Source organism: Meriones unguiculatus, chromosome X (genome assembly GCF_030254825.1).
Source record: "Meriones unguiculatus strain TT.TT164.6M chromosome X, Bangor_MerUng_6.1, whole genome shotgun sequence".
NCBI classification, from domain to species: Eukaryota; Metazoa; Chordata; class Mammalia; order Rodentia; family Muridae; genus Meriones; species Meriones unguiculatus.
In genome coordinates, this window is record NC_083369.1 from 67,551,639 (window position 1) to 67,578,021 (window position 26,383).

General features: G+C 38.5%; 1 protein-coding gene across 1 annotated transcript; it reads left to right on the forward strand.

Annotated features, from left to right (window-relative positions):
- The first annotated feature begins 912 nt into the window (after positions 1-912).
- Sertm2 (serine rich and transmembrane domain containing 2) lies at positions 913-16,117 on the forward strand. Its single transcript, XM_060374841.1, has 3 exons — positions 913-1,185; positions 1,340-1,436; positions 12,927-16,117. The coding sequence occupies exon 3, from the start codon at positions 13,705-13,707 to the stop codon at positions 13,972-13,974; it is 270 nt and encodes an 89-aa protein (XP_060230824.1). The 5' UTR covers positions 913-1,185; positions 1,340-1,436; positions 12,927-13,704; the 3' UTR covers positions 13,975-16,117.
- Positions 16,118-26,383: the final 10,266 nt, after the last annotated feature.

The window sequence follows — 26,383 nt, forward strand, 5'->3', positions numbered from 1 at the left end:
ATCATAGTAATTCTTGATGACCAGGTGTTATTGGGTAAACAATGCACTGGTAGTAATACAACACCAGAGAAGGGACACTGACTGTTCCAAACCAGGTTTTCATTAATTCTCAAAGAAATCCATCACTGCCAGAGGTTAAGAACCATTGATACAGGGAAAGAGAGAGAGAGAGAGGGCATTAGAATCACTCAGCCTTCTTTTCAAACGCTGGTTCCATTCTCCCTCAGCCTTTCTCTGTGAATCTCAGGTTCTTGGTTATTAAAGGGAAGATAATATTGCCCAAACCACAGTGTTCTTATTGGAAATAAATTGACTTCTTTGGCTTTGTTTTCTTTGTGAAGACACAATTTCATGTAGCCCAGGATAGACTAGAACTCACTATGAAGATATCCTGGCACTGAATTCCTGATCTTCCTGTCTCCACCTGCCAAGTGGCTTGCTCAGAAAGTAAAGTTTTGCTTTTTTTTTTTTCCAAGTTCAATGCCTTATGCACATTTGGCCTTTAATAATTGCTAATCTTTCTAGTATATACAAGATAGATCATGTAAACTACAGGTAGATGATTCATTTCTAATGGAACTAGTACCTTTTCTTCAAAGACTTTCTAGCCTTAACTGTTAACAGGTTGCTATTTAATTTCCACATTATATTCAAACTAAATTTATTAACATGATACCTAACAGAAGTTCCCCAAGGTCAGAAACATATACATGCATTCACTCTGTTTGTAAAGATGGAATTATTTAAATAGCACCACACTCTGGCATGCTTCCATTCTAACCCATATTGCCATGAGAGCTAGGAGGAAAAAAATCTCTTCAATTGAACAAGAGATGTGATCCTCTTAAATGGCAAATGGAGCAGCTTTTATAAAGAGAGGAGGCCAGTGATAATTCCACAGAGTCAGCGAAGGAGGCCTGAAAGAGTTAAAGTGAAAGGCTCTTACAAACTTTGCTCTCTTATCTCCTCCCTCCCTCTGGGGCTCCACACCTCTAGGGCAGAGCTAAGCAGAGTTGAATCGCCACCTTTTCCTGCATTAGCTGAACTGTTGGCTGCAAAGGCAGAACCAGAACCGAGGACGTAACCAATTCAGGCTTTTTCTATTCTAAGGCTCCAGAGACTTCTCAGTGCGTTTTGCAGCTTAGAAGAGACAGCATCGGGCATCAGAAACTGCACTCCGAAGCGGTAAGTGCTTACGGGGATCTTGAGTAACTAACTGACGGTGTTTCATGAAAATAAAACAGAAAGCACACATTGCACTGAAAGAGTCCTGTTTCTTTTGGGGGGTGGGGGGAGGGGGGAGAGCATCAAGGCTTCCTTCCTTCCTACTATTTTCCAGATACTCCAGAGATGCTTCTGAACAAGTTGTCTGCCGGCACCAGCTTCAAAGGGGTTATCTAAATGGCCAGCCCCACTCGTTCTGTGACTCAGAAAAGGTAAGAAATATGTGGAAGTACAATGATGCTATTCACGCTGGGAGTGAGCATGAATTTTATTTACCAGCAGGTGAAACACACGGGCTTTACAATCTGCGGCAGAAGATACAACGACTCCCATTTGTGCAAGCTTATTACTTTATGTCTCCAACCGTTGAAGGAGTAATCGCTGCTGACATTGGTTTTTCATGAGCGATAAGAAACTCGATACTCTAACAGTACCAATCTCCCTTAGTTTCCGGTCCCTCATTAAGCAGATACATGCAAACAGAATGCATTAACTCTTAAAAGTGATGCCAGTTAACAGCTGGAACTTGCTTTTGAAACTCTTCCACTGATTGTTTTTCTTCCCTGTTTCTGTGTTGGGATTTCAGCTCTGAAATTATATAGCAGGTAGCATGTAGGAACTACCCTTGGATCCTTTTCAGAACTATATCAGTAAAAGAAAAAAAAAAGAAAGAAAGAAAGAAAGAAAGAAAGAAAGAAAGAAAGAAAGAAAGAAAGAAAGAAAGAAAGAAAGAAAGAAAATCGCTACTAGGCCACCACAACAACTAAAACAGGGATAAGTTTACAGTGATTTCTGTATTTCCAGTGCTGACCTTAATGCCTGGAATTTGATTGGCACTGAATAAAGTTTGTCTGAATAAATGTCATTCTGATTTTGTAGTCCTGTATAGAACTTTGTTACTTTCATTAGAAATAAGTCTCACGCTTGTGGTCCCTCTTGGGGTGGGTAGAGAAAGAAATTGCCACATTCTCTCCTTGTTTTAAGGAGAAAATTTCATGCTCTAAGAGTGTATGTCATTTTACTCCTATGAAATTTTATACACTAAATTTAGCAATCCAAATCTCATAACAAAATACAAGAGTTTCATTACCAAGAATGTTGTTAACCAAGTTAATGACTAAATATGTAATAGAAAACAAAAGTTGCATTCATGTCACTCTTGAGTATTTTTATTTATATGAGAAGTGCTGACATTGCCAATTAACTATATTAATCTTTTTCTCCCTTTCCTCTAAATATCTCTTTTCCCTTTCCCTTCTTCCTTTCTCCTTTCCCAATATTTTCCTATTTCCCTTCCTCCTCTTCATCTCAAGAACTCATTTCTTCCCACCTCTTCTCCCCCACATCCCTCATATCTAAACCCACCTTGGCAACTCTGCTCGCTCTCTCTCTCTCTCTCTCTCTCTCTCTCTCTCTCCTCATTCTCTCTCCTCTGTCTTTTATGCCCACTGTTGATTCTTATCTTTAGTCAGCAACACCTTTCAATCACATTTTACATGACTAAAATTAATTAATCAGATAAATCATATTTATATGATTTCTAGAAAAAAAACACAGAACAAGAAAATAATCTATATTCCACAATAATCAGACCTCCAGAATAGATAGAATTATTATGGGATTTTGTTTTTTGTTTTGTTTTGTTTTTCCTTTCAAATGGTACAGAGCTTTTCAGGGAGAAATCTTGTTATCTGTGCAATACATTAATTATTCATTAATTAATTAGCAAAGAACCACAGCATTGATATTTGGAAAGATTTTATGAGAATTTGTCACAGATACGGGACCACAGTGGCAATACAATGAACCCTAAGTTTTCATTTGTTAAATTCAAAGTCCTTTATGAATTTTAGAAATGAAACTGATGCACCTTTCTCAACTGACACAGGCATTTGTTGTCCTACAAACTACAGAGGTTTTAAAAACTTATATAACTTATTTCCTAACCATCAAAGCAAACATTTAACAAAACTGACAGTTGTGAATGACATCATTGTTATCTAACTTTCATCAAGCTTCATAGAATCCTGATAAGAATTTAATAAATATTCACACCTAAGGAAAATGTATGGTCAGTGATAAAGGAGGCAAGAAATGTACTCTCATTCATTACCAAAACTCATGTAATCATGGTTGTACTTTCTAAACTTTAAAAATTAACTGCTGGAGAATGTGAGTTGGTACAACAATTGACCAGCATGCACGAGATTCTAGTTTCAATCCCCATAGCAACCAAAGACAAGGAGGGAGAAAAGGAGAGAGAGAAGAAATGTAATTCATCCATGTAGGATTTTTTAAAAAATGTACACTTGAAATAGAGTTTATAATAGTTATTATTCCTTTAATTCTATATTATAATCTGCAATTTAACCTCTACGTCGTAAGCCACTGGGAGGCATTTTCTCCAGGTTGTGCTGTGAGTTCTCATTATTTGAGGGTACTGAGTTTGTGAATCCATCCAGTTGCAAGCTCAACCAACTACAGATGCAAAATACTTTTTAAAAAATGTGTCCCTAATTAATCAAACAACTTTTTGTTTTGTCTCATTAGTTCCCTCAATATAAGTATAATAATTTATGTACTGTATGCTTTGTTTTAGGTAGTACACTTTATCTCTGGATGGATTAAAGTATATAGAAAGATATATATATATCATAAATATATATATATATCATATATATATATGAATTATAAGTAGCCAAACCACTATACATAAGATATTGAGCATGTTTGCATGTTTGCAGGCTATGGAGTTCTGTAATCAATGCTACAGGACAATTATATTTACAACTAAATCAGTAAAAAAGAAAGGGCTGTATTTTTCTGCAAGTGTTCAGTAGTACATGCACTAATTCAGTCATATCTATGTGTTTGTTATTTTTGATCACCTAATGTAAAAAGAGTTATGTAATAAATATGGATTGTGTATGAGAACATCAAGGAGTGTGTAAAACATACCAAATAGATGATCTGCAATATTAGCCAAGACTAACTCCTCTAGAAGAGGAATGTTGTGGGAATTGATATTGGGGTGAGAAACCAAGGTCAGTTCCATAAACTTAAACTTCAAGACAAATAGTATTTCCCTATGCAGAATTATTTAAAGGTAGAAGAAATTTCTGCAATAAGAACATGAAAGCAAAGAATTAGGTTGAGTAAGCATTACTGAAAAGGAGGCTATTAGAATGAATTAAAGGCATCCTGGATATTGATAATCTTATATACCAAGCTAAAGAGAAGGAAGGAAAGTGCAATGACAATAAGCCTCAAAGCAATTTCTGGCCTTTATCATCATATTATTATAGGTAGTCAGAGCTAAATCATATACTAATAGAACATAGGCTAAAAATAATAAGTTAGGGGCTCCGAGAGATAGCTAAGTAGTTAAGAGCACTGTCTGCTCTTCCAAAGGTCATGAGATGAATTCCTGGCCACCACATGGTGGCTCACAACCATCTATAATATGAACTGATTCCCTCTTCTGGCAGATGTAAATGCAGATATATATATATATATATATATATATATATATATATAAAATAAATCTTAAAAAAATAACAAGTTAATCATTACAATGAGCCAAAAACGTTTTATATTTTTTTGCATATATATTTTTATTTCTTCATTATTATTATTATTTATTCCCAGCCGTAGTCCCTTCCCTCATCTCTTCCCAGTCCCACTCGCCCTCCCTTTCCTCCATCTATATCCTTCCCCTAGTCCATTGATAAGGAAGGTCCTCCTCCTCTAATATCTAATCCTAGGCTACCAGGTCTCATCAGGAGACCTTTGATTTTTTTTTTAATTTCTTTTATTACTTAGAGTTTATTCATTTTGTATCAAAGCTATAGCCCTCTCCCTCTTCCCCTCCCAATTCCACCCTCCCTCCCTCATCTCCTCCCATGCCCCTCTCCAAGTCCACTGATAGGTGATGTCCTCCTTCCCTTCCATCTGATCCTTGCCTATCAGGTCTCATCAGGACTGGTTACATTGTCTTCCTCTGTGGCCTGGCAAGGCTGCTCCTGCCTCAGGGGGAGGCAATCAAAGAGCCAGCCACTTAGTTCATGTCAGAAACAGTCCTTATTCCCACTACTAAAGGAACCCACTTGGAGACTTAGTTGCTATGGGCTACATCTGTGCAGAGGTTCTAGGTTATCTCCATGCATGGTCTTTGGTTACAGTATCAGTCTCATAAAAGACTGCTAGGCCCAGATTTTTTGGTTCTGTTGCTATCTTTGTGGAGCTTCTGTCCCCTCCAGGTCTTTCTATGTCCCCCTTCTTTCATAAGATTCCTTACACTCTGCCCAAATTTTGGCTATGAGTCTCAGCATCTACTTTGATGCCTTGCTAAGTAAAGTCTTTCACAGGCCCTGTATGGTAAGCTCCTGTTGCCTGTTTTCTCCCTCGTCCTATGTCCAATGTTCGTTTCCTTTGTCTTTCTGAATGAAGATTGATCATCTTACCCAGGGTCCTCCTTCTTGCTTAGTTTCTTTAGGTGTACATATTTTAGTATGTTTATCTTATATTATATATCTAATATCCACTTATGAGTGAGTATATACCGTGTGTGTCTTTCTGCTTCTGGAATACCTCACTCAGGATGATCTTTTCTAGTTCCTACCATTTGCCTTCAAATTTCAAGATTTCCTTGTTTTTTTTTTTTTGTTTGTTTGTTTGTTTTGCTTAGTAGTATTCCGTTGTGAAAATGTACCAAAGTTTCTGTATCCATTCCTCAGTTGAGGGACATCTGGGTTGTTTCCAGATTCTGGCTATTATGAATTAAGCTGCTACGAACATGGTTGAGCAAATGTTTTCTCCATGGCCTAGTTAAGCCACCTTGCCAGGGGTGAGCCAGCCACTGAGTTCATGTCAGAGACAGGCCCTGCTCTTTTTACAAGGGAAACCACATGCAGACTGAGCAGTCCATGGGTTACATCTCAACAGGGAGTCAAGGTCCTCTCCATGCATGGTCCTTGGTTGATTCATCAGTCTCTACAGGAAAGATAATTTGGCTATGCTGGTCTCCATGTGCAGCTCCTGTCCCCTCTAGGTCTTTCTTTTTTTTCCCGTCTTACATAAGATTCCCTGCACTCTGCCCAAAGTTTACCTTTGAGTCTCAGCATCTGATCTGATACCCTGATGGGCAGAGTCCTTCAAAGGCCCCCTGTGGAAGGCTCCTGTCCTATTCCTTGTCTTTTCCTACTTCTGATGTCTATCCTGTTTGCCCTTCTGAATGAGGATTAAGCCTCTTTTCTAGGGTCTTCCTTGTTGTTTAGCTTCTTTAGGACTATAGATTTTAGTACGTTTATCCTATGTTATATGGCTAATATCCACCTATTTTTTTTTTTGCAAACACAGTCAGACATTTATTTTTTAATGTTGAATTCTATTTTTCTTGTTACCAGTTTTTAAAATATTTTAATCTATTTTTAATTTACTACAATTTATTCATTTTGTATCCTAGTTATAGCACCCTCCCTCCCTTGTCCCTTCCCAATTCCACCTCTCCCTCTTCTCCTTCCATGCCCCTCCCCTTGTCCACTGATAGGAGAGGTCCTCCTCCTTTTCCATCTGACCCTAGCCTATCAGATCTCATAAAGACTGGCTGCATTGTCTTCTTCTGTGGCCTGTTAAGGCTGCCCCCCAACACTCAGGGGAAGGTGATCATCTGGGTTCATGTCACAGACAGTCCCTGTTCCTCTTACTAGGAAACCTACTTAGAGAATGAGCTGCCGTGGTTTTAGGTTATCTCCATGAATGGTCCTTGGTTGAAGTATCAGTCTCAGAAAAGACCCCTGTGCCCTGATTCTTTGGTTCTGTTGCTCTCCTTGTGGAACTCCTGTCCCATCCAGGTCTTACTATCTCACCCTTCTTTCATAAGATTCCCTACACACTGCCCAAAGTTAGGCTATGAGTCTCAGCATCTGCTTTGATACCCTGTTGGGTAGAGTCTTTGAGAGTCCCTCTGAGGTCAGCTTCTGTCCTGTTCCCTGTTTTCCCTCTCTTTTGATGTCTATCCCGTTTGCCTTTCTGAATGAGGATTGAGCATCTTGCCCAGGGTCCTCCTTCTTGCTTAGCTTCTTTAGGTGTTCAAATTTTAGTATGTTTATCCTATATTATATGTCTAATATCTACTTATAAGTGAGTATATACCATGTGTGTCTTTCTGCTTCTGGGTTACCTCACTCAGTATGAGCTTTTCTAATTCCTTCCATTTGCCTGCAAATTTCATGATTTTCTTGTTTTTAATTGCTAATTAGTATTCCATTGTGTAAATGTACCACAATTTCTGTATCCATTCTTCAGTCGAGGGACATCTAGGTTGTTTCCAGATTCTGGCTATTTGAATAAAACTGCAAAGAACATAGCTGAGCAAATGTCCTTGTTGTATGGTTGAGCATCTTTCTGTTATATGCCTAGGAGTGGTGTAGCTGGATCTTGAAGTAGCAATATTCTTAATTGTCTGAGAAAGTGCCAGACTGATTTCCAAACTGGTTGTACAAGTTTACATTCCCATCATTGTATATATTCATTGTGTGTGGTACTATGTTACATCAAAACATTTCACACACAGTGAACATTTATCTCCTATACCAGCACTGTTTCTAAAGTTTCACTTTCTCTCTCTCTCTCTCTCTCTCTCTCTCTCTGTATGTGATTTTTGTGTCTATATAAAATTCTAGGACTTGTAGGCAAGAGAAAACATGATATTTGTCTTTCTGAGATTAACTTAATTTGTTTGTTGTGGATATTTCTAATTGGATCCATTTTTGTGGAACCAATATAACTATGTTCCTTTTCTTTATGGCTGAAAAATTTCTATATACTATTCTCTCATTTTCTTTATATATATTTTTGGTTAGACTTTCTTCAAATTTAAAAATAAATCACACTCACCTCTCCCTGAAGGGGGAGCAGCCTTACCAGGCCACAGAAGATGACAATGCAGCCACTCCTGATGAGACCTGATAAGCTAGGATCAGATGGAATGGGGGGAGGGCCTCCCCTATCAGTGGACTTGGAGAGGGGCATGGGAAGAAAAGAGGGAGGGAAGGTGGGATTGGGAGGAGATCAGGGAGAGGGTACATCTGGGATACAAACTGAATAAATTATATTAAAATTAAAAAAATACTCAAAAAAATCACACTAACATTGATTATGCACAGGTTGCTGAACAAAAATCAATGTATTGGGTACTGGATAATGTTTGAAAGAGTTAGATGGGGGTGAGATGATGAAAACGTCTTAATGATTGTCCTCTTGCAATTGACATTTGTTCAAAGGCATTTGTCTATGATTGTGCATTGCATTCCCTTAGTAAACAAACAAACAAAAAACGTGAATTAACTAATGATGACAGAGTGCCAAAGTGAGGACACATCATTGATCAAGACCTGTATATTTTAACTACAAGGGCAACCAAAAAGATACTAAAGTGCTATTGAGTTCTTTCCCACTTGGCTTAATATATAGCAAACACTTAGTTTTTTGTTTTGTTCTGTTTTGTTTTGTTTTGTTGTTGTTGCTTTGCTTCTCATCTGGAAGGTGTATGGAAAAGTAACTTATAATAGTCAAAGGTGGAAATGTATGAAGCTCTTATTTCTAGGAGAGTATCAGTTCTTCTGTTGTCTATGGTCCTCCCTGGCCTCTGCCACTGTGGGAGGGTTGTAATATCTCTCATGTAGCCCAGGCTGACCTTAATTGTCCCATGTGGCTGAGGATGGCCTTGAACTCCAATTCTCCTGTCTCTACCTCTTGAACTAAGAGATGTATATCTCTAAGACTGGCTCTAGGCCACTGTAGCACTCTTGGTGAAAGAAAGCACAGGGAGGAGGTTGGTTGGGAAAGCAAGGTGTTCAGAATGACACCTGTTTAGGACAAACAGGACCTTTAATACCCAAAGGAACGTTTTGACCAAAAGATGTTTCTGTCTGAGTTTCCTGTGACTGTCAAGAGTCTTCAATTTGAAGTGCTCTGTTCTAATTGTAGAGTGGTGCTTCTAGGTCTTGGCTGCATATTAAGATCACCTGTGAAGTTTTTAAGCAGTATACCCTCCATATAATATGAATGATTTGGTATCTCTACAGGGTTTGTGTGTGTGTGTGTGTGTGTGTGTGTGTGTGTGTGTGTGTGTGTGTATATGAGACAGAGAAAGAGAGAGAGTTTGTGTATGTGAGAGCACATTTCAGAAGCTTAATAAGTAATCCTGAAGCACAGCCATGACTCAAAAGCATTCCCTAAAGAATATGCTTAGAAACTAAGTGGTAACATGCTACAAACAGAAATTTCAAGGTCCTGTCCTTGGGGATTCTGACCAGAGCTCAAGGGAAATGACCTAGGAATTTGCATTTTAACTAGCATGCTCCTGGTGCATTATTCTGGTGAAGAATCATCTTTCAACTTCCACTAAGGAATCTTATGAAATGGGGGGGGGGGGATAGAAAGACTTTTTGGAGGGGAATTGAGCTCCACAAAGAGAGCAACAGAACCAAAATACCTGGGCCCAGGGGTGTTTTCTGAGACTGATACTCCAACCATGGACCATGCATGGAGATAACCTAGAACCCCTGAGCAGATGTAGCCCATGGCATCTCAGGGTACCTTATTAAGGGGAACAGGGACTGCCTCTGACATAATCTGATTGGCCTGCTCTTTGACCACCTCCCCCTGAGGGGGGAGCAGCCTTGCCAGGTCACAGAGGAAGACAATGCAACCAGTCCTGATTAGACCTGATAGGCTAGGGTCAGATGGAAGGGGAGGAGGATGTCCCCTAGCAGTGGACTTGGGAGGAAAAGGGAGGGTGGGATTGGGAGGGAATGAGGGAGGGAGCTGCATCTGGGATACAAAGTGAATAAACTGTAATTAATAAAACAATTAAAAAAGAAATATTATCAGGAAAAACCCAGGGCTGCAGGGTGATTATTATGCGTGTTTCTTTTCTACAGGCTCCATAACACAGGTGCATAAACTGGGTGTGTAAATACGACAGAAATGGATGCTATGTGTGTGGCACAAGCCTTAGATTCTTGCACTTGGAAGGAAGAGTCAGGAGAATTTTTGCAAGTTGGAGAACAGTCTGGCCTTCAGAGCAAATTCCAGGTCAGCCAGGGCTATGTAGTAGTGAGACCCTGTCTCGAAAATAAAATGTATTCACTTAATCCAGGAGGCTGTCTAGACTGCCATTAATATAAATCCAGGTATCAACTGAGAAATGCATCTTTGGAAATTTGTTAGGGAAAATCCTTCCTAACTTTGTCTAACCTCCAGTATTTGCTGGCAATCATTGGCATTCTTTGATTTGTACATACATCACTGCATTCTCTGCTTGGTCTTCATTAGGGCATCAATCACTGGATTGTGGCCAACACAATGACTTCATTAAATTTGATTACATCTTCAAAAGCCTTGTAAGAACATAAGGTCAGATTCTCAGGTACTGGAGGTAAGAACAAATACAGCATGCACAAGGCCTGTACATATTCAAATCAGACAACATCCCAGCATTAAGAAAGGGAAGTAGACACAGGATCACGCCCCAAACCAAAAAGCTATTAGCAATTGATACCTGCTGGAAAAGGAAGAATTTGGTTTTCTCCAATGGAATGTCACTTGATATGGCTATCAAACTATAGGTTAAGCTCCATGCCCAGGAGGAGTTAACCAGAACAAAATGTACTCCACTGTGTGTGTGTATGTGTGTGCACATAGGTGTGTTCGAGTGCACTTTTTGTTTTACTTTGATTTGTTATTTTTGTCTCTAAGTTTTTGTTTTGATTTTCATTTTTCATTTTTGGGATTTTTGAGAGAGAGAGACAGAGAAAGGGAGAAAAAACAGGAAGTTGGGTGGGTAAGGGGTGAAGAGGATCTGGGAGAAATTAGACAAGAGAAAGGAATGTCATCTAAATATATTATGCAACAATGTTTTAATTTTAAAAAATCCAAGACCTTGAAGTAAACAATGAAACAGATCAGCTGTCTAGAGGGAAAGCAACAGCTCATTCCCAAAGATCAATATTCAGAGAATCACATCCATAGAATATGTATTCTAGATATTGATCCCAGATAACCCCAAATCAAAAAACAGAATTTTAAGTATATCTACCCTAGACCATTGCATCAAAGATAAGGTAAATAGTGCCACTGTCTCTCCTTTGCTAATTTCTTATGAGCAAGGTGGCTCTGTGTGGGAAATAGGGGCTTTAAGCAGGGAGACTAAGATGCATGTGAATCATACGTAGTGTGGCAATGAAGATTAGGGAATATAAACTCAAACTGAAATGTGGGAAAAACTCAGTGACGAGTAATGTGATGGTTGGACCTATTTCTTTTTTATATATTAATTACAGTTTATTTACTTTGTATCCCAGCTGTAGTCCCCTCCCTCACCCCCTCCCAAGCCCACCCTCCCTCCCTCATCTCTTCCCTGCTCCTCTCTAAGTCCAATGATAGGGGAGGTCCTCCTCCCCTTCCATCTGACCCTAGCCTATCAGGTCTCATCAGGACTGGCTGATTGTCCTCCTCTGTGGCCTAGCAAGGCTGCTCCTCCATCAGGGGTGGGGGAGATCAAAAAGTCTGCCACTGAGTTCATGTCAGAGACAGTCCCTGTTCCCCTTACTAGGGAACCCACTTGGATACTGAGCTGCCATGGGCTACGTCTGAGCAGGAGTTCTAGGTTATCTCCACGCATGGTCCATGGTTGGAGTATCAGTCTCAGAAAAGACCCCTGTGCCTAGATATATTTACTCATTGTGGAGTTCCTGGGTTGGACCTATTTCTATTAACATTCATTAGATCTGTTAAAAAAGAGATAGAATGAGGTACATTGCCAGCAATCTTCTGCAGTTGCCTACAGAAGTGTGACAAATTATGGTTTTTTTCTATTATTTATTTTAGTTACTTATATTCTACGTTAATCTTTGAAATGGCAAGCAAAACCATTCTCTTCAGACAGCAAAAGATTTTTAACAATAAGGACAAGGTTCTACCCTGCCTCATAATGAAGGATATAGTCATTTACTCAGAATAGGCATACCCTCCAAGTTATTTTGGTTAAACACTGAATCAAATGAATATCTTCACACCACAAGCCCAAATGAGAAAGAACAAGAACAATATTAGAGAAGCCTGAATTCCTGAACCTTCTGTGATTCATTAAAGTGACAATTGTCACTGGAACCTGGAGACTGAAAACCAAATCTTGAAATTCAGGTCTTTGTTTCAATAGCCAGCTTTCCAGTGTTCCTCAGTCCTGGTTGCAATTTACAGTTACTTTTAAATGCTTTTAAAAGCTCACTGCTTGAGCCCCATCACAGACCAATAAAGTTTAAATCTCTAAAGTCATACTTGGAAGATTAGTATCCAAAAATCTAGACTGGGGATCAGGATCTGTATAATAATAAGAGAGCCCAATAAAGCCCATAATCAGTCAGCATGAAAAACACTACACTAATGTAGCCTAATAATTAGCTCCAGTTTAGTAAGTGATATGATTGTTCTTTCATCTTTTAATGGCCATTTGCTGCATAGCAAAAAAGAATTTAAAACTAGGTAAACTTATGTTTCTTTATTTTAAAGCCAGTTTTTTTTGTTGTTTTTTTTCCGGCAGCAAAGTACTTTGCACTGTATATGTTTATATGTATTTCAAAATAATTTTCCACCTATTTTTTGATAATTGAACTCTTCTCTCTTTTATCTATTTTCAGGAAAATTAATCTGTTGAAGAATCCTAACAGTTGAATTCTCTGAACCCTGGCCTGTTGCCAGCATCTCTGAGACCTCTTCCTTCTCTTGAGAGTCAGTGAATGCAACAACACTTTCCCTGTAACCTACAACAAGGGATGGCCACAAAGCTGTAGGCAATTCCTGCCCTGTATTCTTATATCCTTCAAGCTGGGCATTACAGTCTCCAACCTTAGGGAAGATTGAAAAAGTCAGGCAAAGGGGTTGAAAACTCAGATATGCTGAGCCAGAGATATCCAAAACCCTTTAGCAAGTCACCTCACAAAAGCACCCAATTAAATCTACACCATTAGTGTGCAGATCTAGATGAGCTGTGCATAAAAAAGGAGCCTTTTATCCTTTTACAAAAAAAAGGCAGATGTCTAATATAATACCCTAAGAGATTCCTGTCTCCGTGCCAGTATTATAAAGCAGTTTCACCATATTTATTTTCACCAGCGTAAGACTCAGAGTGTGAAAATTGAAGATTTATTAATATATTTGTTAATATATTTATTTATCTAAACTGACTAAAACGTTCTGATAAACCTATTTGGGAGGGGGCTGTTTGCTAGAGGGCAGGGAAGTGGAACAATTGGCCAATTAAAAGACCCTTGTGTTCTTGCCTTATACACTACTAATTTCTTCTATATCAGATTTTTAAATACCAACAATACATTGCCAGACAGGCTAAGTGACTGTGGGATGCCTCAAGGGCACTAGAAATTAAATAGAAGCAAAGATCAGCTCAAGCCTTGAGCGATGACGGAAGTGCATTTTAAGTATCACGGAAATCTCACTGGGAGGGCTCATTTTCCCACTCTGGCAACAGAGGTTGACAGCACTGCAGACAAGTATTCCAACCTATACATGTATGTGGGATTATTCCTGAGCCTCCTGGCCATTCTTCTCATCCTGCTCTTCACAATGTTGCTTCGACTTAAACATGTCATCTCACCCATCACTGAGAGCACAGAGAGTGTTCCTCAGTTCACAGATGTGGAGATGCAGAGCCGAATTCCCACATCATAAAGTCAGGAAGATGGCGTGACTTGACAAATATGAGCAAACCCTGGCATGTTGATTTACAGGAAGGCTTACTTTAGTTCATGAGACTTTCAATGTAACGACAAGCTGCTCGTGTTTTCTGTTCATTGTTCTTCATTTTGACTGTGCTCGTGGGACCTCTAAAAGGCTTGAGAGTCATTCTTTTAAAGGAACATGGGAAAAGAGCAGCTAGCTGGGCTGGCAGGTTTCCTTAGTAACCAAAAATTCATATGCAGCAGTTGGAAAACACAAGATTCCTGGAGCTGCAAGAACAACAATTTACCTTCAAAAGTTGTGAGGACCTCCAAGAAAATGGCAGGCTTTAACTTATTACTTTAGCCCTAGAGAATTGCTTCATGCATAATACAGACATCTTCTAACATAGAGCTAAAATCATGTCACAGGTGAATGATAGAGATCATTAACCTTGCCTCAAAAAAAAAAAAATCAATGCTTTGCTCATCATAGGCCATCGGCATTCTCCCAAATGAAAGAAGAAATGTATTTAATGAGTCAGTTACGTTTTAAAGAGAAACTTTGCCGAAAGTTTCAGATGAATGAGAAAGAGGTGAATATTATATCTGTACTATTACTATTACTGGACTCTTAAAAACTTGGATAATGACAGATGTATTACTATAATCTGGGATAATGAGCTGCCTCCAAATCGAGGAAAAATTAAGTCAAACTGCTCCCATGATAAGGACTTCTACATTACACATGCAGCTTATTTTTCTCCCTCCATATGGCAAGCCATGATTGAGGTGCACGTAAATCTGAACTTGATTTGAAGGTGGACTTGGCGAAGAAGACCCAAGTGTATTTCAAGGCAGAAATGAAATAATCTTGGGATTCTGTTACAGAATAATTGGTACTTTGACCAAAGCATGCCAGATTTCTGAGTCTCATGTTTTTCTTGTTGAAAACTGTTCAGAGAGCTATTTCATCATCACTTTTTAGCTATGAACATAAGACAAACTGATACCAAGGAGGATAGGACTAACGGTTACCCTTCAACAAATTCTTAATAAAATCAGTCTCCTCAAATGTGACATTTGTCTTTCCCAGAAAATGTTCTCTTACTGGTCCCTGCCAAAAACTGAAGTGTTTCACTTATTATATATACAAAAAAACATATTTTGAAAATTTCCATTCTCATCAGTAGCACTAGCGTGCCAGTAATGGATAATTTAATTTAAAAACAAACTTGACTTTCCAAAGTGAAACCAAAGGAGACAAGCAACGTTTTCAAAGTAGAAATTGTAAAATTGGTCATAGTTTTGCCACCAAAGAAATGGTATACCTATTTTAGAGTTTACCTGCTCATAATTTAAAAAAAAAAAATCAGTTGCTCCTTGTAATTAAAGCATGTTCATCAAATTTCATGGAGTCTCCCTTAGAGACCGAGGTGGTGTCGAAAAAAATGGAATGGATGTGAAATTTATGGCACCTGTGCCAGGCATATTTATATCTCTGTAGTTTGTAACTAATTTTGATTGGCCCCTTTACTGTGATCTGAATCTAGCATGGTGATGGAATTCCCAAGTGCGTTCTTCTTTTATACACAGTCATTTGCCAGTGCTCCCCTCTCCAAGGGGCTGCACAGCATGAAATCCCCACATGCAGAACTAAACTTAGCAGCAGACTGCCACACCTGTTACAACTGTGCCCCATCAGAGAGAGCAGCTGCATTCTGCACCACCCAGAAGAAATTAGCAGGTAGGCTAAGAATTGGGTAGGACTTTGGGCTTTATATTTTCCAAAATGCAAAGTCACTCTTAGAGGAATACATATTGGTAGCTTAAGTTGTGCTTATACTCAATATTCTGACTCCATGGACTTTCAGAATGTTTGACTTTTAACTCTACATGGGCTTCCCCAAGACTGGCAATATACCCACGAACTTAAGGACACAGGTAATCCCCTCATTCCAGGTTCTCCTTTTTGTGTCCACAGTATTTGAATGCACTTTACAGTAGATAAGCCAGTGGCCAGATAAATATTGAAGCTGGCAGTGAACAGCCAGCTCCTTAATGCCTTGTTGCTGAAACGGATGAAGACACAGCCTGCTCATTACCTAACCTCTCCACCCTAAATTTCAGAATATTAAACTTGCTTTGGAAGCACTGCCTTGGGTGATGATTCCTAATTTATGATGAGATTGCTCACCAAGAAAACAACCACCTGCTTTCATCACAACAGCCCCTGTGGGATCCAGATCTTAACTGAATGCTAACCAAGGCACACAGCAGAGATCACGCCAGAATAGCAACATGATCCACCAGTTTCAAATAATATAACACACATGGATGTGTCATTATGGTAACTGACACAGTATTTAATCTTTGAGAGAATAAGCTGAAGTTTTCATGACAGTGAAGCAAAGAAAATATCCATTTCTATTCAAGTAGATCATATTCTCAAATGTATTCATTAGCATATCACTGCTTTAAAAGTCAGCTAGAGTAACCAGTGGGCATAATTTAAGTTTCTTTTTCTGTGAAAAATACAGACTTAATAATTCCCTGCCATGCCCCATTTTCTCTCAAATTGCATGTGAGCTGAGACATGAACAGGTAGGTCACTTACATGCATAGGTACTCTATTTTAATGCATATAAAAATGCTCATATATCAACAACTTCCTGCAATTTAGCCTACTACAAAGACACATTAATTCTCCAAGTAAAATACAACATTCATATGGGCACTGCTAAATATATACTTTGCATATATTTCAGAATCATTAGCCTATATGAAACAAGGCATATTGCAAAGGGTTAATTATGTACTGAACCATAACTGAGGCAAGTAAAGATGGAGTTATTTAGTCTAACCCTTCTATCTATGCCAAATTTAAAATTTTGGACTTCAATAACAAGTTGCTAGTGTGAAGACCCCACCATACTTACTAAGTAGGTACAGGGGGTCGATTTAACACATTTAAATCGTTATATTAAGTAATACATTTTATCCACCCTGATTTGTACAAAATAATTTTTATTTATTTTTTTACAAAACTAAAGAATTGTGTGGGAAAATTGGGGTTTCTTTGGTTTTTAACTCATTTATCTTTGAAGTAGATTCATATTGTGTTAAAATAGAACCATATTTATATTAACATTCGGCATGTCACTTTGATCCCTGGATAATAAATGCTGGCTCTTTTGTTGCTGGTAACAAATGTCTGCTGTCTGGAGATGTAAATTGCACTGCATTAACTGCTTCATTACAATATAAATTCTAATAACTGCTGTATATTTGTGGGACTTATCTTTGGGAGGTCTCGTTATTGTTCTGTGTTTACTAGCCTCCTAGTTTTCATTCCTTTGTCACTTGCAAATTGATGGGCAAATTTGTTTATTTAGCATAAAATGAAAAATAGACTAGCATTCAACTATCTTTGAGAGTGAATGTGAAAGATGAGTGAGATCAGGTTTCTGAAGTGACAATATACTCTAACACACATAGTATATTCCAATAGAATTTTCTTTTTAAAAACTGATTTATTTTATGGTATGTATAGAAGCAGTCTGCATACTGCACACGTGCACCATGTGCATGCCTGGTACCCTCAGAGGTCAGAAGAGGGTTTCCTATGCCTGGAATTGCGGTTACAAATGGTTGTAAGCTACCACATGGGTGCTAAGAATCTAAGCTGGGTTCTCTACAAGGAAAAGTGATCATTATTATTATCATTATTCACTTTGCATCCAAGCATAGCCCCCTCCATCCTCTCCTCTCAGGTGGATTGGAAAAGTATTCTTGACTCCTGAGCCATGAATCCAACACAATAGGATACATTTTAAATTGAGCTTCCATTTTGCTCTTTTATTTGACCCATGATTAATGAATAGAGGAAGCACAGGAGACATAATGCAGCACAGGAGACGAGAGATTCATAGGCTATTCATAGTTATACAGAAACAAAAAGCAAGACTGCACTGCAACTTATTGTGTTTCTGCTTTAGTATTCTCCCCATGCTTTGCCTTGTATGTACTGAATACATATTTCAAAGCTATCCATTCTGAGAGATGGCTCTGTGTTTAACAGTACTGGCTCCTCATTGAGAGGACCTGGGTTCAATTCCCTTCACCCACATGGCATCCCACAATTGTCTCTAATCTGAGAAGCTCATAGACATACATAAAATACACATGAATGAAAATAAATTAAGAAAGCTATCCACTCAAGATGATTTTTTCCAGATCCCACCATTTACTTGCAAATTTCATGATTTCCTTGTTTTTTATTGCTGAGTAATATTCCATTGTGTAGATATACCACATTTTGTGCATCCATTCCTCCACTGAGGGGCATCTGGGCTGTTTCCAGCTTCTGGCTATTACAAAAAAGGCTGCTACAAACATGGTTGAGCAAATGTCCTTATTGTGTACTTGAGAATCTTTTGGATATATGCCTAGGAGTGGTATAGCTGGGTCTCGAGGAATTGCTATTCCTAATTGTCTGAGAAAGGACCACATTGATTTCCAAAGTGGTTGTACAAGTTTACATTTCCACCAGCAGTGGAGAAGGGTTCCCCTTTCTCCACAACCACTCCAGCATGTGTTGTCTCTTGAGTTTTTGATCTTAGCCATTCTAATGGGTGTAAGGTGAAATCTTAGGGTCCTTTTGATTTGCATTTCCCTGATGGCTAATGAGGTTGAACATTTCTTAAAGTGTTTCTCTGCCATTCGATATTCCTCTACAGAGAATTCTCTGTTTAGCTTTGTACCCCATTTTTAATTGGATTACTTGATTTAAGCTGTTTAACTTCTTTAGTTCTTTATATATACTGGATATTAGCCCTCTGTCAGATATAGGGTTGGTAAAGATCCTTTCCCAATCTGTAGGCTGTTGTTTTGTTTTGAGGACAGTGTCCTTTGCTTTACAGAAGCTTTTCAGTTTTATGAGGTCCCATTTATCGATTGTTGCTCTTAGAGCATGTACTGTTGGTGTTCTGTTCAGGAAGTTGTCTCCTGTGCCAATGAGTTCAATGGTATTCCCCACTTTTTCTTCTAAGTGGTTTAGCGTGTCTGGTTTTATGTTGAGGTCTTTGATCCACTTGGACTTTAGTTTTGTGCAGGGTGATAAGTATGGATCTATTTACATTTTTCTACATGTAGACTTCCAGTTAGACCAGTCCAGAAACAGAAAGATGCACACAGTATATACTCACTCATATAGACATATAATATAGGATAAACCTACTAAAATCTGTACACCTAAAGAAACTAATCAAGAGGGAGGACCCTTGCTAAAATACTGAATTCCTATCCAGAAAGGCAAAGAGGCTGGACATCAGAAGAAGGAGAAAAGAGGGAACAAAATTGACATAGTCTAACCAAGGACTATGCATGGAGATAACCTAAGACCCCTGCACAGATGTAGCCCATGGCAATTCAGTATCCAAGTGGGTTCCATTGTAATAGGAACAGGGATTGTCTCTGACATGTACTGATTGGCCTGCTCTTTAATTACCTCCCCCTGAGGGGGAAGCAGCATTACCAGGCCACAGAAGAAGACAACGCAGCCACTCCTGATGAGACCTAATTGACTAGGATCAGAAGGAAGGAAAAGAAGTCCTCCCCTATCAGTGGACTTGGGAGGGGCATGCATGCAGAGGGTGTAGGAAGGGAGGGATTGGGACTGGAGGAGGGAGGGAACCACAGGGGGGATACAAAATGAATAAAAAGTAATTAATAAAGAAAAAAAAGAAAGCTATCCAATATACATCACAACAGCTATGCGCTAGAGATATTAACTCTCCACCCCCAACAACTTAAAACAAATCACAATGCTATAACTATTTTTTATAGGTAGTCTTATGCATCCCACGGTGATGTCAAACTCACTGTGTAGCAGTGACCAGAAACTTCTTATTCTCTTGCTTCTCCCTGCCCACTGCAAAAAGTATGCCACCGTAACTGTTTTATGTGGTGCTGGTTATCAAACTCAGGGTGTCACGTATCCTGTGCAAGCACTCTACTGATTGAACTACATCTGTGGCCTCTGCCATCTCTTACAATGATTGCATAGCTGCAGTAAGATCCTTTACCAGACTCTGGGAAAGTTTACACAAAAGCAGACTCTACACTTCTAATTTACACGGGGGAAAGGAAAGGGCAGAAATATGCTTGGATTATTAACTACAATGCAGATCCCAGCTTTCTGATGTTTGATTGACTATTCATAATCATTACGAGTTCTCTCTCTCTCTTTGGTTTTTCAAGACTGTAGCCTTGTAGCCTTGGCTGTCTTGGTCTCACTTTGTAGATGAGTCTGGCCTCAAACTCACAGAGATCTGCCTGCCTCTGCCTACCAGAGTGCTGGGATTATAGGTGTGCACCATTATGCCCAGCTAATGCCAATTCTTTATATAAGTGCCTGTACCCTCTCCCCTCCACCACTCCAGAAAGGAGAACGCTTTCCCTTAGGCATAATGATATTCTTATTTGAAATTGTTGATGGTTTCAAGTGTACAATCATTATCTATGATGCTGTAACATTAAGAAAGAAATAATCACTGACTAGAGAAGCTCCCTCTACCAACCATAAAAAAATGGATTAGACAGAGGCTTGCATCATTCTGAAAAAAATATTTCCAAAGAAATAGTTATTACAGACATTAGAATGGACTGTACAGTCACCATTTTACCTTTCAAAAATCTGACCAGCACGTGGTCAGTGAAAAAAAATCCACACTTGAAGGAAAAACTTCCCAATTCTTACTTTGAGCATGGTCACGAAAGATGAAGATTGGATATGCAGAATAGGAATAAGTTCAGGTAAAGACATTTTGAAGACTAATAATTTGAGTGATTTCTGATATCCTAATTCATTTTTATATCAATTATTTTATTCATTGAGTCATATACAATATGGGAAATAAAACAGATTACATAATGCAGAGATGTCAGTTATGTGGCGAAATGTTTCTGAATGGGGGTTGTAGCTCCATTGCCTAGCACACAAGAAGCTCTGGTTTTAGTCATGAGCACTGCATAAACTGAACATGGTATCCCATACACGGAGTCTCAACACTCCAGAGATAGAGATCAAGAGATCAAGATCCTCCTGAGCTGCATAGCAGGTTTGAGTCTATCATAGTATACAAAACAATCAAGTGTTTACACTCTGTAAAACATAAATATAAAAAAGAAAGCATCTGTAACCTAAATAAATAATTTATTCATTGACTCGTTTATTTATCACACAGTATAACTTGGAAAAGAGACTGGTGTATGTAGAGCTTTATGGACAATGGTCTTCATTTTTCAGTTTTATTAGAGACCAGACCAGGCTGGCCTTGAGCTCACAGAGATCTCATGCCTTTGCCTCCCAGAGTACTGGGATGACAGATGTGTGCCACTGAGCCCAGCTTCTAATTTTATTGTAAGGTTATGGAATAGTTCTGTGGCAGCATCATTGACAAGGGCACGAATAAGAGCCTGAGAAGATGTAAAGGAACCAATAGAGATGTTATCACAATGACTTATGATAAAGATAGGATCAACATTACTTGATGCTGAGTGTCACAAGTGGGGTAAGAAAGAACAAAGTTTAAGTGAGGGTCTAATGGCCTTATTTATTTAGATGGAAAAAAACAGGTCACATGGTTGACATGTTTAGTTTGAAAACATTCAAAGCATTAAAATGGAGACATTAATCGAGTAATTGAATGATGGATCCAGATCTCAGAAAAGAAGTTTAAGTATACAAATAATTTTAACAAGTATTATTGTGACTACCCAGGAAGGATTTGTAGTGAGCATTAAAGAAAGAGTAGCAATAATGTAACATCCAATATACCTACATATGTTTTTCCTTTGTTTTGGAATCTTAGTAGAATGTTTAGCAATTTAAGAGAAACTATGAGGTTTAAGCATTTTCAACCTGAAGTAGATTTAAATATGACAGATAGAAGAATGAGTCACAAGCAAGACGTCAGGATGGGAAAACAACTACTACTTTTAAGTGCAAAGGTTAGGAACAGGAGGTTGAATAAATGCTTCAGTGGATAAAGCATTTGCCACACAGACACAAAGACATAAGCGCTGATCCCCAGCACACATGTAAAAAGATGGGAATGATGGCACATGCTTCTAATTCTTGCATTAGGGAGGTGGTGGTGGGAGGATCCCTGTGGGCTTCTTGGCCAGTCAGTCTAGCCACTTGGTGAGCTTCAGATTCAGTGAGAGGCTGTATCTAAGGCGGAGATTTGATTGAGGAAAACACCCAAAGCTAACATCTGACCTTCCCTTTTCCTCTTCTTCCTCTTCCTTTTTTAATGATACTGGTGATCTTTTATCTGACCTTCTCTTGATCAGCCATACATGTACATGAGTACCCACAGCCCTGTGGACACACACACACAGTTTAAGTATACAATCTTAAATAATAAAGAAATTGTCAAAATACAGAGAACAACTATGGTGTGCTTTTAGCATTACTTTTTATACTATTTTATTTCGGTTTCTTATGGCTCTTTCCCCATTCTCCAACCTAATTCTTTCCAACATCCCAATATCAGGTAGGAGAGAAAAAAGGTTAGTAGGGAGAGGAGGTGTAGTTCTCTTAGGCTACTTCCTGATGGTTAGGGTTGTTGGGTTTCCTGGGGAAAGTCCAATCTTCACTTCAGGATCTCTCCAATTTGTCATCCAACTGCATCAACAGCAATCAGGAGCAGCATGGAGGAGCAGCATCAGCCTTCTTCTATCTTGGAGCCCTCTTTCTCTCCCTGGGCATTGGCATTTATTCCCTCTCCAGAGTCCTCAGATTTGAACTATCTGCAGCTGGCAAAGAACCCCTCTCAGAGCCTGCAACAAGCAAATACTTTGCTGCTGTAGACAATCTGAACCAGTCCCATATTCTAAACCTGGGATCAACAACAAGGTGCCCAGCTCCAATTATCATATATAACATAACCTGCCTAAGGCTCAGGAAACCTTGTGGCAGAGTTAACTGAAAGATGTATGATCCAGAGGACCAGGCAGTCTCCTGCAAGATTTTGTCTTCCAGATATGATAGGGGAGCTGTACCCCTGGCCTCTCAACACTAGGAATGCCTAAACAAGACCTGAACAAGGACAAGACCAAATGACATACGAATATTACCAATATGGGCAAAGGAAATTTTCATGGAGTGCTGTTGTAGCAAATAATAGAAAGGTGTGGCCTATATATTATTTATTATTAGCTCTAAGATTATCACAGCAGTATTTTCTAACCCACTATCACAAATAATAAGACACAGACACCTGTTAGATTTTACTAACTGCCTTATTTACCTTGGGCCAGGCACACATTGCTACCTAAACTGTCTGAGTCACTTCACCATCCAACTCCCAGTCCCCAACCAATGCCATCCTCCTTAACCATCCTATCTTCCATCCATAATCTTATACATACTTGCTTTTAGTCTTCACCTGGGCCTTTACATACCGTTATTGGAGTTCTCCCTCCAAGCCCCACGTGGTTTCTTCTCCAGGCTAACCCATCCTCCTTCTTCCTCTCTTCTCTTCCATCTCCCATGATCTTCCCTGTCCTCCAAAGTCAAGGAACCTCAGCCACACCTACCCCATTCTGCCCTGTCCAGGTATAAGCTGTCTGATCAACCAATCAGATATGTCTTAAGCATGTTTACAAACAGAAGAGCTAGGTGTAATCAGATCTTAAGGGTCAGTAACATGCATCAGATCAATCTCCAACAGGAGCCCACACCTGGATGAAGACATACAGAAAATTAATGACTTCTGAGAAATGGAGAATTAGTCTTCCCCAAGGATAAGCCCCTTAATTAGTTATCCAATACCAAATGGTCAACCTTAAAACTATATATATATATATATACATATATTAACAATACTGAAAGAATTTAGCAGGATATATATAACGAAAAAAGAGGCCATGAATTTGAAAGAGAGCAGGGGTGAAATGTGAATACTTGAAGGGAAGAAACAGATGGGGAAATGATGCAATTATATTTTAATTTAAAATTAAATAATTCTTTGAAGATGAGAAAGAAGAGTTAACAGAGGGACTATTTGAAAAGGATGAAACAGAATTATGGAACCAATAGAAATGATGTTTAAAAATTAGAATATCAAGGGACTTGTGTAATAAAAAGATATCATCACAGTTAGGCTTGTAGAGGGCAGATTTGAGAAAACAAAACACAAAGAACAGCAAAATGTAAAAAGATACGGAGTAAGTAAAATTAATGTAGGAATTTTTATCAAATTTGCTCAGAAGCAAATAAAAGAAACATAAAACTTGAATTTACACCCAGCCTTGGAGTCTAAACCTCATCAGATGCCCTGAGAAAGGCTAATGTTATATATAATAGAACAATCCCTTCAACACCTAACATTTCCAGCTATCAGAATATCCACATTAAGCAAGGGGTGGAGGTGCACGCCTGTAATCTTAGCATTGAGGCAGGCAGAAAAGGTGGATCTCCATGAGTTTGAGGCCAGCCTGGTCTACAAAGCAAATCCAGTACGACCAAGGCTACACAGAGAAACCCTGTCTTGAAACACACATACACATATGTGTGTGTATGTATGGATAGATAGATAGATAGATAGATAGATAGATAGATAGATAGATAGATAGATAGATAGATAGATGGGGGGGAGAGATTTATTCATATATATATATACATATACCCACATTAAAGTTGTAGGGACATGGCCTGTATACTTTCAAAACACAGAACTATAGCTAAAATATCGAACTTAAAGGAAATGCTTTAGGTTCATTGTGTTTCCAGTAATGTGGATTTCTAGTCATACAGGGCAGGCTTGTAAAATAGAATATTATTTAAATAAAGATTTGTTATCATTATTATCAGAGAGCATGATAAGGGTATGATAAGCAGGACTGGAGAAAGGGCTCAGAGGTCAAGAGAAAACAGTACTCCTACAGAGGACCCGAGCTCATCCAGAAGCCACATTAGTTGCCTCACAACCTCCTGCAACTCCAGTGCCAGGAAATTTGATAGGCTCTAGTGGCTTCATCAGGCAGCTGCACATGTGTGCACAAAAACCCACAAATGTATAGCTTTTTAAAAAAGAAACATTTTTATATAATTACAAATATATTTTATCCCAAGATCTATGATCTATGCCTGATATCTTACTTGGATTTTTTTTTTTTTTTTTTTTTTTAGTATAGGTGTAACAAAAACCTGCCTAGAAGTCATTGCTATCTATGAGATACTGAGCTTTATAAATCTTAAATAACTTGTTCCAGGTCACAAAGTAAATAAGTGACACCCCTATCATTCGCATCCGCAGACAACTGCTAGCGTTATGGTGCACTGCCTAGTATATGCTACAGGCATTATTCATCTGTTTGGTAAGAACATTAATAAATGACTCCTAGAACATCTCATATTCTGTCTGTAGTTATGAACATATGCATTACATGAATACAGTATATGCCTATGCCGCTTTACACATAAAACACACTGTATGTAAATATCTAAAACATACATAGAATATATGCAAATATATGTGTATATATGTATGCATACAAATATTTATATTTTTATATATGTGTGTGTGCATATAGGTATTTATTTAAAGAGACAGAGAGAGACAGGGAGACAGAGAGAGAGAATGTTATACAAAGAAACTCTCACCCAAGGAAAAATTGAGTAAAATATTTGTTCTTGGGGATGGAGGTATAGCTCATGTAGGTGGATTTCAATATTACATTTTCATATATACTTTATTTTTGTTAATTTTCTTCTGACACTGCCTTCCACAAACTCAAGGCTGCATTCTGCTGGTCCCTTTCCCCTGACTAGTCTCCTTCTTGCTCTTATGTCACAAAGATTTAATTATATTTTTCTTTCCCTCCCAACCCACTTTTAAGTCCTCTGGTTTCCTTCTCACAGACCTCTGTCAAGTTTTATGATTTACATAGACACACATATATCAGACATATGTAAAGATTAAATTACTGGGTCTACATATGAAGAAAAATGTGGCATTTGTCTTTCTGAGTCTTAGATAATTAGCTTAAGATAATAATTTTTAGCCAAGGCACTTAACTGCAAAATAACACTTTAAAAAAAGGCAGAATAAATGGAGATATATCTCCATCCTTGATCTCAAGCTGTACTATAGAGCAACAGTCATAAAAACAACATGGTACTGGCATAGAAACAGACTGGTAGATCAATGGAATTGAATAGAAGACCCACAAATAAACCCATACATACACCTCTGGATACTTAATTTTTTACAAAGAAGCCAAAACCATACATTGGAAAAAAAGATAGGATCTTCAGCAAATGGTGCTGGTCTAACTAGATGGCTATATGTAGAAAAATGCAAGTAGATCTACATTTATCACCCTGCACAAAAGTAAAGTCCAAGTGGATC

Bases quoted from the DNA above. Each gene is read 5' to 3' on its own strand.
- Sertm2 (XM_060374841.1), top strand. From the start codon at position 13,705: ATGACGGAAGTGCATTTTAAGTATCACGGAAATCTCACTGGGAGGGCT.